Below are 15,057 nucleotides of genomic sequence, written 5' to 3' on the forward strand. Positions count from 1 at the left end.
TTACATCATCTATTCACGAACGACATGATCCAGCGTTCGAGTGGGATATTCGTTACTCATTGACACTCTAAGGACCGTTCATAATTTAAGGCTAGGGGTGGCGGTGGTGGTAGTGTGTGTGTGTGGTGATGATTTTTATGGATAAGCATGTACAATGTGAATGACTTAACCCCCCCCCCCCCCTCCCTCACACACACAAACACACAAAGTACAAAGTAAGTGACCCCTGCATGTTATGTACAAAATCAATGGCCCCTTCCCAAAAGTTGTATGCATTATTTAAAATAATATAAAATATTTATATGTACACAATCGCCTCCCCCTACATGTGCACAAAATTGATGACTCCCTACCTCCCCAGAACAAAATGTGTGACCCCCCTTAAAGTCATCATCATAATCATATCACTCACTCACTCACACAACATTTATGTACAAAGTAAGTGACCCCCTGCATGTTATGTATAAAATCAATGGCCCCCTTCCCAAAAGTTTTAAGCATTATTTAAAATAATATAAAATATTTATATGTACACAATCAGAAGTGCTAAGGGGTGCTAGGTGAAGTGGATGAGAATGGGGTGCTAGGTGAAGGGGGTGAGAATGGGATGCTAGGTGAAGAGGGTGAGAATGGGGTGCAAGGTGAAGTGGGTGAGCATTGGGTGCTAGGTGAAGGGGGTGAGATTGGGGTGCAAGGTGAAGTGGATGAGAATGGGGTGCAAGATGAAGTGGATGAGAATGGGGTGCAAGGTGAAGTGGATGAGAATGGGGTGCAAGGTGAAGTGGATAAGAATGGGGTGCAAGGTGAAGTGGATGAGAATGGGGTGCAAGGTGAAGTGGATGAGAATGGGGTGCAAGGTGAAGTGGATGAGAATGGGGTGCAAGGTGAAGTGGATGAGAATGGGGTGCAAGGTGAAGTGGATGAGAATGGGGTGCAAGGGGAAGTGGATGAGAATGGGGTGGAAGTGGTGAATGGGGTGCTAGGTGAATGGGGGAGAATGGGGAGAATGGGGTGCTTGGTGTATGTGAGGTGAGGTGAAAGTGGGTTTTACGTCGTACTTGAGAATATTTCGCTCATATGACGACGTGCATGCGTGTGTATGTGTATGTGCGGCTGCTTGTACTAGCCCAGACTTAAGCTGGTTTAATAGTGCTAGCCCACTGAGATACCATGCCGCAGTGTAGCATGAATACCCCACTCAGACACATTATACTGACTCCGAGCCGACCAGTCCTTGTTGTACCCATTAATGCCGAGCGCCAGGCAGGGACCAACAAGTACCATATTTTAACGTCTTTTGGTATGACGCGATCGGGGATCGAACCCGCGACCTTCCGCTCTCCTGGCGGACGCTCTAACCACTACACCACGGAGGCGGTCGCTTGGTGTATGTGATGAAACTGGGTGCAAGGTGAAGTGGATGAGAAAAAGGTGCAAGGTGAATGGGATGAGAAAAAGGTGCAAGGTGAATGGGATGAGAATGGGGTGCTAGATGTATGGGATGAGAATAGGGTGCTATGTGAATGGGAGGAGAATGTAGTGCTAAGTGAATGCGATGAATAAGGGTGTTGGGTGTAAGGGGGAAGGGTGCATTGCTCGGTGGGGGTTGAAAATGGGGTGCTCGGTGAATCGTGTCCGTGAGCATCGATCTACGCATTGGAAGCACCAACCAAAGCAACGAACCTGACCTCCCGATCCCGATAATCGCCTCTTATGACAAGCATGGGTTGTTGAAGACCAATTCTAACCCGGATCGCCACGTGTAATGTGGAAATACTAGGTGTGCATGAGTCAGAATCATGTACAAGTTAACAGTTTGACAGGACCTAGTACATTTAACGCCCGAGAATAACAACACTGCTTTGACCAGAATAACGTCGTGACGTCTTCACTGCGATTTTCACAGAAGTAGAGCAAATATATTTTAAAAAGTTCAACCCCATTTTCTACATCTCCCAGGTATTTCAACATCACCCATACCACCACACATCCACCCCATTCTAATTCCCACCCCTGATTTATACACTGTAAACCCTACACTGTGTAGTTTTCTGTATATAGAACATATGCCATATAATTTTTATTACACTTTCTCCGTAAAGTACAGATTTTAGTACTTTTGTGGGGTTGAACCCCATCCGGGATTCGAGACATGTGTCATCGTATCCCAATTGCGTAGATCGATGCTCATGCTCTTGATAACTGGATTTTCTGGTCCAGACTGGATTATTTAAAACCGCGGCATATAGCTGGAACAAAGGTTAGTACGGCGTTAAGCAACAAACAATGTTTTTTCTTCCGAAACAGGTATTATCCATTAAGCTGTGGGTTTTCTTATTTACTGAATATACTAGAATGCCAATCAAATAATTCAAATAAGTTGTTATTATTACCTGTCAACTACAGATCAAAAGCCAGTACAGCAAGACGTGAACCCTCCCGCAAAAGAATTCGCAGGGGGGTAACACCATCCATCAAAACATTCCCTTACACTATTATGATTGTTTGTTGTTTAACGTGGCACTCCAGCTATATGTCGGCGGTCTGTAGATAATCGAGTCCGGACGAGACACTCCAGTGATTAATATCGTGAGCATCGCTCTACACATTTGCCAAACGATGACATGCATCATCCAAGTCAGCGAGCCTGATCGCCCCATCCTCTTATAGTTGCCTCTTGCCACAATTACAGTCCGTTTGAGACAAAATGATACCGATGAATTGCAATCTAACACAAAAACAAAGAGCTATAAAAGAATAAAACCAACGCAGAGTGCAATAAAAACAACAGAGGAACTCTAGAAAAAAAATTGGATAAGAAAAGTTGTTTAAGAAACTGTCACCATTTATTTGTGCGTTTTCCAAGTTTGTTACAAGGGCGCATTGGCAACTAAAGGAACAGCGCCAAAAACGAGATGCACGTGCATTAGTGACGTCAGAGACATGTGATTACTGCTGATTGACAAAGTGAGGGAAAATGAAAGTCTATAATTTACAAAGTCTATGATTTCTTCAAGGATGAAAATGACAGGGGGGTGACCCAAGTATGCAGTTACTAAGTACATACAGCGCACTGCCTGTGCAGCTGGGGTACGTGTCATCTCGCCAACTCAAACATTTGTTGAGAACCCGTTAACGCACGTGCATCTCGCTTTTCGCGCTGTTCCTTTAGTTGCCAATGCGCCCTTGTAACAAACTGGGAAAATGCACAAATAAATGATGACAGTTTCTTAAACAACTTTTTATATTTTTGTGACACAAATTATGCAATTTTTTCTAGAGTTGGTCTGTTGTTTTTATTGCACTCCGCGTTGGTTTGATTATTTTATGTCTATTTGTTTTTGTGTTAGATTGCAATTCATCGGTATCATTTTGTCACAAACGGACTGTAAGCAGGGACTGTTATCCTGCGTCTTCACGGGTGAATACGCCGTCCGCCGTTTCAAAACCATGTGTTACCAAACTAATAGTCAAAGGTCATTTGTCCCATACAGCATAAAACTTCTAAATCTTCCTCCAAAATTGTAATAGTGAAATCAATAATGTGGCACGAGTGATTATTATATTATGTACTTTGATTATGATTCATCACTATATTGTGGTTAGCTTGACATTTGTGTGTGTATATATGTGTATATATATACATAAATTTATTTGAAAATAAAGTTTATCTCTATCTCTCTGGCGGTGGGGTAGCCTAGTGGTTAAAGCGTTGGCTCGTCACGCCGAAGACCCGGGTTCGATTCCCCACATGGATACAATGTGTGGAGCCCTTTTCTTGTGTTCCACGCCGTGATATTGCTGGAATATTGCTAAAAGCGGCGTAAAACTAAACTCAGTCAGTCATTTAGTCTTGTGTCCCCCCGCCGTGATATTGCTGGAATATTGCTAAAGGCGGCGTAAAACTATACTCACTCACTCTCTCACTCACTCTATCTCTCTCTATGGAGTCCCAGGTCGACCTCGGTTTTGGAATAGCCGGTAAAAGAATCACTTCTTTTTCTTATTGCTATACAGCGATACAGACCTCTGTACATAATCAGATATTCATACCACATGGTTATTCAACCATGGGTGTGCATTGAATCCTTGATCACGTTTTAGTTCTGCGGAATAGTACTTTCAGAACTGAAGTGTAATGTCGTAGACATTTGGTGCACAGCAGTGGTGGTAAACAGAAAATACTACTCTGAATTAATCATATTCACACATACAAGAATTATGGAAATGTTCTGATAATAAATTACCTCACTGAAAAGTGTCAAAAATTACAACCTGGGTATGTCTACTCTAACTTTGGCATTCTCTTCTCACGTTAATGAAACAAATGGAAGCAGACTACAGATTGGGATTTTTAACCAATCAGAAAGCCGCCTCGCTTTAATTCCGATCTTGATGAAAGCAGCCATCTTTGTTGGTTCCCCACCACACCCAAGCGGTTGGAGCGAGTGACGGACTCGATAAGGGTCGATCTTGGACCCTTTTTGGAGCCCTCTGTTATCTCGCAAGACAGATGGAACTAGAAAATATTGTTGCCAATACAGTATATTTGAAAGCGAGAGAAGGTAAGCCTGATTATGCTGGCAATGTCGACCGCAATAGATCACAGTGTGTTTACATTTCAACCTGACGACTCGATGCAGAATCGCTCAGCGCTTAGAAAATTGCATTGTCTGGATCCATAAGATGCGATTTTAATCGGTATGAAACATTAAGCATGTGCTTGATCGAACTAATTTTGTCCCGGAGTCGAAACTCATTTATTCAGCGGTGATTTTGTAAGTGCTATGAATGAGATTATTTGCATTGACAACCGGTCGGTGATCCGACAGCAGTGACACATGACAGCATTAGTCGTAGAGGGGCCAATTTTCGCAGATTTGCAATTGTACGACTCACGTTACCCAAAACTAGGATATCTCCCGATGGTGTATGTTTCATTATAAACGGAAATTGTTGTGGAGAGAAACAGTAGATAAACAGACGAAATGACCGTTCAGTATGCTTACGCTTTACATTAGCAGTGATAGAAAATGAGGTCAAAATGTGCCCATCACACACTGTCGTCTCAATTGATTTGTTAAATGAATTAGAAGGCATGTGCATTTGTGTTATGTATGACAGTCTAATATTGTCATTCAATAAAGTAGATCCTTTTTTAATGTCTTTCTCGTGGATAACCCTTTAGTCGTTATTTTCTTGGCCTTTGAAGAACCTTTTCACCAATAAGACCCTATGATTCTCTAACAACATGTATTTGGTAACTGAATCATCCTCCATTTCAATCATTGAGTTAGAACAGAGTCCAGTTAGGTTCATACTTATCAAGACTTTCTGAACTTAAGTAGATTATATTTTTAAAAAGCAGCCCTTCTCTCTAGAATTGTTTTGTTATGGATATGTTTGCCATTTGTGGCCCTGCCAAAATGTCACAGTCATATAGCAGAAACAAACAACCTATTTTGTCTCTCAACAATATCTGTCAGAGTTTCTGTCTTTATTTGGGAATGTGTCAGAAGTGTTACATCAAGGGACTCTAGGTTGGATTAGGACCATTGGATAGTTGCTCATAATATCCATCACAGGTTTATCTGGTCCATGCTTGGTTTTGGCTTGCCAAAAGCATTGTTTTACTATGCACAACACTATATAAATTTAAATGTCATCACATAGACACATTCTTTTTAAGACCAAAAGATATACTTGATCATAGTCTTTTGTCTGGGCATGAGTTGTTCAGTGAACTAATGTACAAACTGCTTGTTGCGCAGTGTCCATCAGACTCTTAGCAACTATAACCTGATGGTTTTGAGATTGATAAAGTAGCTCTGATTTTGCTTCCTTGTGTTTTAATACAACCATTCTTGTTAACCATTATTTATTGTCATAATGTGACATTTCCAACCATGTTTTGGTTCATTATCTTAATATATGTCTACTTTGTCATTGCCTTGACTATGGTCAATACATCTTGTTGAAATCTTGGTTATGATTTAAGACCATTGTTTCACGGGTGAACTAGTCTGTTAGTGTTTTAGCCTTTGGTGCTTTACTGTCTTAGACTTCAGTCGTTAGACAGAAAGAAGCCCAAGTTTGAGTAAGGTTATCTTTAGGTGAGCAAGCTCGGCTTGTAATAGTTTTATGAAAACTCAAGAATCTACAGAAAATTATATAGGTAAGAAGCGATGTTTTGGCAAACAGCTCTGTGTAGCTGTTCTTGCATTATCTTTTAAGGACATGTTAGACACCCTGACACGTGCAATCATTCTATCTGAAGGTTCTGCAACAATGTCAAACAACTGGTGGATGTGTTTAGCACCAGTTATCTGCACCATATATGTATGGCACCACAAGCATGAGAGTTACCTAGGGACGTCAAGCATATTGTGCACAAAGTTAACAAAACTGCTGGCCAAAATAACAAGTAATAAATGCAATAAAGTATACATCAGTGTTAATGTGAAACAAGAAATGGTGATTTGTTTGATGTGCGTATCAAACATGTATTTTCTATAGCGTTTCAGTGACTGTTTTTAGCCTAGTAACACATGCATAATGTTTGTGAGTTCAGCTGCTATAGTATGAGTTTTAGGATCACAGAGGTGTTCAACATTTAGCAGAAAGATTATGACATAGGATCTGTACACCATACATTTTTCATATTTGGACTATATGATGTACAGGGAAACAATTTCAAAAGATAACTGTTCATCCAACCTTCACATACTGTCGGTACCAGGCTACCTTACGTAATATATATCTGGATATCGGTTTGTAAATGTTCTTTCACAATTGGAAACGTATGTTATTGTACATACATTTCTATACATTGATCTTATAAAAGTAATTCCCTTGAATTATTTACCAGACACTGTATTGTCGTCATTATTATGAAGCTCCATTTATTGATGTCCCAAGCTTATCTATTCAACATGTTCATATCAATAAAAAAATATAACTTCGAAATGTATCTAACAATTTTTCTTTTTGCAATGAAAATGTTATTAAATGATAATGGCTTTAGAAAGTGTTATAGCATGTTATTTGCTGCTGGTTATTATCAATTGCTATTGCATGTTTTTTATACAAAAATGCAAATTCCTATAGAATAAAAACTCCCAAGTCATAATAAAGGCCATAAGAATTTTGCAGTGCAGGGTATGCATATTTGAGTGTGGATCTTTCCTGAAATGAAAAGCTGGTTACTATGTTTTAAGTCATATTCTCTTTCTGTACTTATATTATCCATTTGATGCTATGTCAAAGTTCTTTGTCTGCCCGTTAGCAATAGGATAATTTCTCCAAAGACATTTCATATTCAGAAAAAAAATAATGCACATATTCCATGTATGCTGGAGGCGTGGGTGGATCTGTGATCTAAATCCCCAGTCTAAAGTGTAACAATTTACAGTGTTGCATCCTTTAGCATGCTTAGTCATAACAGGAGATAATGGTAGTGAGTTTGAATCCTTGTTATATGATCTTCATCAGCACCATACCTATGCTCATGGGCATTATCAAAAAGGTAATTATCTATGATCTCCACCACTTTACATGCCTTACACTTTCCTCATGCATGAAGATGTTGTCAGTTCACTGCTGTTATGGGCACCTCTTCAAAGGTAGGGAGGTGGGATAGCCTAGTGGTTACAGTGTTCCCCTGTCGTGCTGAACACCTGGTGTTTGATTCCCCACATGGGTACAATGTGTGAAGGCCATTTCTGGTGTTCCCTGTCATGATATTTTTGAAATATTACTGAAAGTGGTGTAAATCCGAATTCACTCACTCTGCAAAGGTTCCACTTGTTGGGCATTATATAATACAACAAACAACTTCAGATTTCTATTGTTTCCCAGGTTCCAGTATGTGTCAATGCATGTCAACGTATTGTAATGTCACTCTGGCAAATGGGATCCCTAGATTGTAATACCGGTAGTTAAAGAGAAAAACTGAAGCACCCCAGTACTCCTTTATTTGATACACTTAAGTAGTTACATCTAGTGGATGAGAACATAAGAAAATATTTTTTGAAAATATTTGACAGTATCAACATGATCAACAATGACATTTACTTTCTATTATGATATAACTGAATATGTTTATCTATGGGATGCCATAGCACAACATGAGCAAAGAGTTTATATTTAGTGTATAGTGTGCCAGTGTACAGGAAGGCACATTCGTACTGCAAGTAGAACTGAGGCAAGAGCCCTCATCTACATCGAAGTTACCATTGTAGCTGACATGCATAATTTGCATCAGTACTGGAGGGGTACTGATAATTGCCAAATTTATTCATCAGGTTTGATTACTCAAAATGTCAAATTGGCATTTATTATCTATGTGTTTTGATCTGAGTGAACTTTCGTGTAATTTGACGAGAGATTAGTAATTGCTGATGATTAGGTGTAATAAGCAAATCTCTGGTTGTCCGGTAGAACCACTGTCGTGATGATAGGGCATTGCTTATTGTCATGTGTAAGGTTAGCTGAATCATGAGAGTCACTCACTCATTGTGTAGAGCATCTTTGAAATATTTTTGTACATAACATGTTAGTTGATAACTATCTCAGTATCTGCAGTGTTATAGGACAGCCACAACACTATGATGGTAGGCAGTGTTCGCTGTATAAAAAATGCTTTGCGTTACTAAAACGCACAGCCCCTAGAATCTTGCGTGTCCTGGGAAGTGGCATGGACTCTAGAGGGGGTCTGGAGTCCCCATGTAAAATTTTGAAGTTTAGACATCATTTCCTGGCATTTTAGAACATTTTTTCATCATTTGTAAGTCAAATTAGCTGAGAGAAACTTTATTTTATTTGTTTTTTTTTCCTTGGGGATAATACGGTTTTTCGGTTACCTGTTCCCAGAACACAAAATCTTTTTTTTGTGTAGAACTGTAGAACACACAGGTAGAAAATATTGTGCATGAAATGTTGATTTATTTGCGTGAAACATGCAGGATTATGCGTTAACGTGAACACTGGGTAGGTTTGTAGAAGTAAGTCATTGTACATTATGCAGAATTTTAACTTTTTAAGTGGCATTTAGAAGCTGGTATGATGAGGGAGAACACATTTTATAGTTTGGGAGTTTCTTTGTTGCAATAGAAATGATGTTTAGGTGTAGATGCTAACATGCTTATCAAACAAGTGATCACAAGCTTCGAAAACAGGGTTAACATCATTAAAAAATTGTGTTATCTACATTGAAATGTTGCAGCATATGCAATTAAGAAGTTGTCCTTCCATAAAACTTGTACTTCTTCCTGATATTGAAACTTGTCGAGGTTTGACAGTTAAAAGCATGATGAAGTGACGCCAAAAGGTCTTACATCCTGATATATTGGTGTGACTTTTGATGGTTTAAAACCATTGGACAGCTGTCCAAGACCATGAAGTCCATAATTTGTTATGGCCATTGCCAACGTGGTCAATAATACATTATTATATTATGCAGCTCTTATTGAGAAGGTGTAGATACTTGAAATGCCAAGTGGCAGTATTTTTTAAAGATTGAAGCAACAATTAATTAGTTTTCCACTTGTCGTGAATAGATAATTGAAATGTCAAACCTCCCCGTTTTAACATGATCAAGATTTCACTTGGTTATGTATACCATATTATTCTAGCATTTATCACACTCCTCATATATCATCCATCATTTTCACTGAAATTGAGTGCTAATGATTAGTAATATGGGCTATTGTCACTGGACATCATGTTTGTTTACTATAACACAGGCTTTATACTTGTGGCTAAAGTAAAAGGTGGCTTTTCATTTTGACAAATGGTCTTTCACTATTACATTACGAAACATAATATAGTCATGAGAAAACTTATTGTTGCTTGGTCCTTGACTTTTTAGTAACATTTTTAAATGAGGAATTTAATTTCCAGGTACAAGTCATGTGACCTTTTGCCATGTTTGTATCTGTGACCAATGATTCATCAATTAAGTAAACATGGTTAAGTTGGAAGTCATATGTTGCAAGATTTTGATTGTGACTGGAACAAAGTGTGGACCCATGTTCTGGAAATAAAACATGATTGGGTGAATTAAATGTAAATGTGATATTGAAGCTTTGAGATGTGACCTCATTATAGAGTTACAAAATTCATTTGTATTGTCACAAGGCCACAAAGATTATCATCTGCAGAGTTTCCATATTCCAAATGGTAAACATAGAAGTCCACAAGGGAATGTCTTTTGTCCTTCCAGAATTTCTCTAGTCTCAGACTTTCAAATTTATGTTGATTTTCAACCTTGGGCACGCACAGTGTCACAACCATGTCATCACAAGAAAGATAAAATAATGGTGGGGGAGCAGTCTAGTTGTTCACCCCACTGAAGACTGATTAATTGAGATGTTCTTGGTGTCCTCAGCAAAGATATAGCCTGAATAATGTTGTACAAAAACCCTTATAAAACCTTAACCTCCTGAATGGTTATGTTGTAAATTCAGTCATGGTAAAAATGCTATTATTCTATTGTTTCAGTGTTTACAGTTTTGAGATACTTTATTATCTTTAGTGTTTGATACCTTTTCAAAGTACATTATAAACCTGAAACATAAAGCTGGTAATCTCATAATTAAAGAAAAGAGTAACAAGCTCACCTTAAATATATTATGTTTTGTTATGCACTTAACACCTGTATCACTTATTTTTTTATTTTTCTGAATTCAGTGATAGGTTACCTTAGTTTCTGATGCTATTTGTCCTGCTTGTTCTCAAATCATGCCATCTTATGTTTCGATTTGCTAGAGATGTTCCTTTCCTATAAAACCTCATGTAAACATATTCTACTCTATGTTCTAAGGGACCGTTCATAATTTATGGCTGGGGTGGGGTGGGGGTGGTGGTGGTGTTTTTTTCACCCATTTTGTTCTGGGGAGCTAGGGGGGTCATCAATTTTGTACACATGTACTGGGGGAGTGTTTGTCAGCAATTTTGTACAAAAAAATGTTTAAAATTATGCTTAGAAATTATGGGAAGGGAGGGGGTCATTGATTTTGTACATGACATGCAGGGGGGTTGCTTATTTTGTACATAAATGTTAGAGGGGGTCATTCACATCGTACATGCTTCTCAATAAAAATCATCATCATTCCCCTAGCCATAAATTATGAATGGTCCCTAAGGAAGAAAACGTGGCGTTGTTGGCCAAAAGATTATATTTTTATATAAGATATATTGTGAGACAGGTATTTATGGTGCTGTACTGTAGTATACATATTGCAATATACTGGGAGCTAAAGTGTTTGACGGTGATACACACTGATCGTACATGCCAATCCTATTTTCTAAATACTGATCTAAATATTACTCAGGATGGTCTTGATCCCCGACATTTTGTAGTCATAGCTATCACTACTGATTCAGGGGAAATAGCGTGGGAGTAAAATCATTTCCAAGTTTTTGCTGTTTCAATCACTTTTGAAGGGAAACATTTGAAAATGAATATCTGTGTAGATTTTAGGTTACCAATACAAATATTGGCGAAACTTTTGATATACCTTTTTACCCAGTATACAGGAACTGGGGAAGAATAATGCAGGATGTATCGTTTTAAAAGCATATGGTATACTAGTACTACACTTTAATGATGAACATTCCAATTGATTGGTGTTGAAATACCAAGACTTTAAATACATGCTATTACATGGTAGTATCCATTGGACTTCAGGTATATACTTTAACAACCTATTATCAACACCATCATGATGAAATGGTGGTATTATTCAGGTATTGAACTTTACCTTAATCACTCACAAGTGATACATATTGGCCTTTATTTTGTATTGAATAATGACATGTAGGAGAAGTAAAAATATATTGCAATTATGATTCAAGTATTTGATACATACCACTGTATATTACATGCAGTTTTTACATTTGTAATTTGTTATGAACATAGCAAAAAATATGCTTCAACCAAATTTAAACATTTTTTACAACTTTGTAGTTGTTCACCATTTTGTAGGATGTTGCAAGGGTCATAACGCATGCATAATTGACATATTATATACAGGAAGCTGGTCGCAAATAGTTTCACTTTTTCAGTGACAGGAAATAGTTGCTAATTTCAATTTGACATGTCACTTCTGTAAATGTTTTCAATGCGAAAGTATAGCATGATAATAATAACATAACCATGTATTTAAACAGTATTATGATAAATATTCAGCATGTTCAGTAGTATTTGAAACGTGATACAATGGTAATACTCAGCACCTGTTACCATAGTTACTAACAGGTATAGAGACAGCTTATAAGGACACCTACAACAGACTGAAATTCTACAAGTTGACAGACTGATAAAGAATATATTTTAAGACTTATGAATGATAAATTGAAGAGTATCTTATCCTTACATAAATTAATTACTTCTGTGTATGATTGAAATTGTAAGCTGGACCTACTTTTGAGGTCTTTTACTTTAGTAATGAGTCAGTGAGTTTAGTTTTATGCCGCTACTTTAGTAATGAAATTATTGATCTCATTTAGCATGGCATTTAAACGCACCTGGACTAATATTACAACATCTGCTGTTCCCAAAATGGTTGGTAAACATTATATTAATAATACTGATATTTGTACTTTTTGTTAAAATACATATAGTACCCTGATAGAACCTCAGTCAAAATAGGCAAGAATACTTGGTGTGGAGAATAAGCTGACTTAAAATGTCATGGTTATTACTTTTTCCCAGGCTTTTTTTTTAGTCAACTCCATTGTATAGTTGGCATGTGATACAGATGTTTACTGTGCGAAATAACCACTGGCACGCTAGCCCGAGCCTAGTAAAAATCCAGTCGGGCCAGTAAATCTCCACAGTCACTGGCACGACTGGTTAGTGAATTTTCGTGGGGTCATTTTGTAAATATTATGTATCACTCTCTCCGACTCGTTGAGTTATAATACACTTTTAAATCATGCAAGATTATGGCCTGATAAAAATGTTCATCATATTAGCAGCTTAATGATGACTTATTTAAGTTTTTTGAGCATAAACAAAATATTTCAGAATTCAGACATGTGTTTTCTTATTTGTTTTGATGGTATTTTACCATTTTGTAATCATTTGCTTAGTTTTTTACTTTCAGATTTTGGGCTAGTGAATTATTTTGCGGGCTAGTAACCTTCAGGCATAGCAAGCCCGACATCAAAATTTGGAAACTATTTTGCACACTGATGTTTTATGCTCAATATATGGCATGTATTGTGGATAGGACAGTGGTTTATTGAAAATGTCTCTCTTTACAGGCGGTGGCGGCAAAAGAAAAGGAAAAAGTAAGAAATGGAAGCAGATACTGAGATTCCCCCATATATCACAATGCATGGATATGAAGACAAAAATACGTAAGTATCAGCATGGATGATATCAATGACGACTGATGCAGGATATCTATCAGAATTTATCTCCCAGATCGAAAGCTTGTACATGAAGGAAAGCTTCATACCATGATTGTATAACATGAGCATTGTAGGCAATGTCAGCTCTCAGCTCTTTGGGGAATTATCACTTGTCATCACCGGATAGTATCATTGACCGTTGATAATAATCAATTGTTTTTTTTGCAAACTTTGCAAAACATTTATGAGTAAATAATCCTGAACATATAATTGGGTATTATATTTAAGCCTTTGGTGTCCAAATTGAAGTAAGAGGTGACTAATCTCAGGTTGGACTACCTCAGATTTCAAACACATTAGGTTCATCTCCTCACTGTGTCATGATCATATGGCTCATATAATATAGAATGTCAGTGAATGAAATATGTATGGCATTGTTTTGTTTCTGATTCAGATTTGATAATTTACACATCTGAAGTAGAATGTTTGCTGATTGTGGCTGGATTGTTCAGATATTCATGTAGTCTTGAACCCTATCAGTTAATGTAGATTATATAATGCTGCCTAATAAGCTTAATTTCTAATAATAGTCCACAGAAAGTACCAAGGCCAACTGAAAATGATGCTATGAGCCAAATCTGGGCTAAGATTGCTTTTTCCTCTGATATGATTTTCAATAAAATGAATGTTATATGAATATGCTGAAAGTTTTCTGTAATAGAATGTCACATTGACCTTGGAGCTGATGGTGATTTGTGGCAGTCCGCTCATGCTATTCCAGATCTCACCAATATGAATGCTATTTATTTTAGTAGATTCACATTTCAGAATTAGCATTGTGAGGGAACAGCTGTGTTGGTAAATCACCATGATCAGATGTTTCCATTTAGAGACAGCATGTTTCTATGTCATCTCTGTATTACATGTTTCTTTTGAGATATGTCGTCCATAAATCCAAAGTAGCAATGTTGCAGATTTTGATCCTTTGTCCATACTTTGTCAAATTGTGTAAAACAGATGATAAGAAAAAGGCTTTGGAAAGTGTTCCCCAAGTGAGAATATCTATCATTGAAGGGATTCCCCATCTGGGTTTATGGTGGGTTGCTGCTGGACTCAATTTCAATGATGGGGACAGAGTGTGTGAACGTATTTACCATTTAGTATGAGTTGGGCTCTGAAGGAAGATTACAAACAGAAACAGTATGTTCTCTATTGTAAGAATGTTTTAAAAGTTTGTGATAATACAAATCATCCCAAGGCATCCAAATATGTACACACTCATTTAGATACTGTTGATTTAGCAAGATAATAATGCCATCACAAACTACTGGCAAACAAGGATAAGTTCGACTGGCGCAGAGAGCGCGTTTACGAGAAGTAGGCGGTGCACGGCAATGAGCAAACCCATTTGGTTTGTGAAAGGTAGAGCAGATGTAGGCTAGTGCACATGCATTGCATGCCGATGAAATTGATTCTGCGAGTAACTGCACACGCCTTGCACCTTGCTTCACCCATCACATTAAAGTTGATCGCGGACAACCTGGGGCCCCTTCGCTAACAATGGCAAGTGCCAGTGGAAAACACTTATACATGCTAATACTGGTCAATTGTCAGGTCGGTGCTCAACTTATCCTTGTTTGCCAGTAGGTGGTTTGATGCAACCCCAAAAGAAGGAAAATGATACAAACTTTACTCGTG

General features: G+C 37.8%; 1 protein-coding gene across 1 annotated transcript in view; it reads left to right on the forward strand.

The window, feature by feature from the left end:
- Positions 1-4,408: 4,408 nt before the first annotated feature.
- Positions 4,409-15,057, forward strand: part of LOC124282849 (G protein-coupled receptor kinase 5-like) — a 42,827-nt gene continuing 32,178 nt past the window's right edge. The window contains exons 1-2 of the mRNA XM_046718882.1: positions 4,409-4,565; positions 13,270-13,365. Of these exons, the coding sequence (XP_046574838.1) occupies positions 4,514-4,565; positions 13,270-13,365 (148 nt within the window). The 5' untranslated portion in view covers positions 4,409-4,513. The remainder of the gene's footprint in view (positions 4,566-13,269; positions 13,366-15,057) is intronic.

This window comes from Haliotis rubra, unplaced genomic scaffold, assembly GCF_003918875.1.
Source record: "Haliotis rubra isolate DU_JTF1 unplaced genomic scaffold, ASM391887v1 Scf305, whole genome shotgun sequence".
NCBI classification, from domain to species: Eukaryota; Metazoa; Mollusca; class Gastropoda; order Lepetellida; family Haliotidae; genus Haliotis; species Haliotis rubra.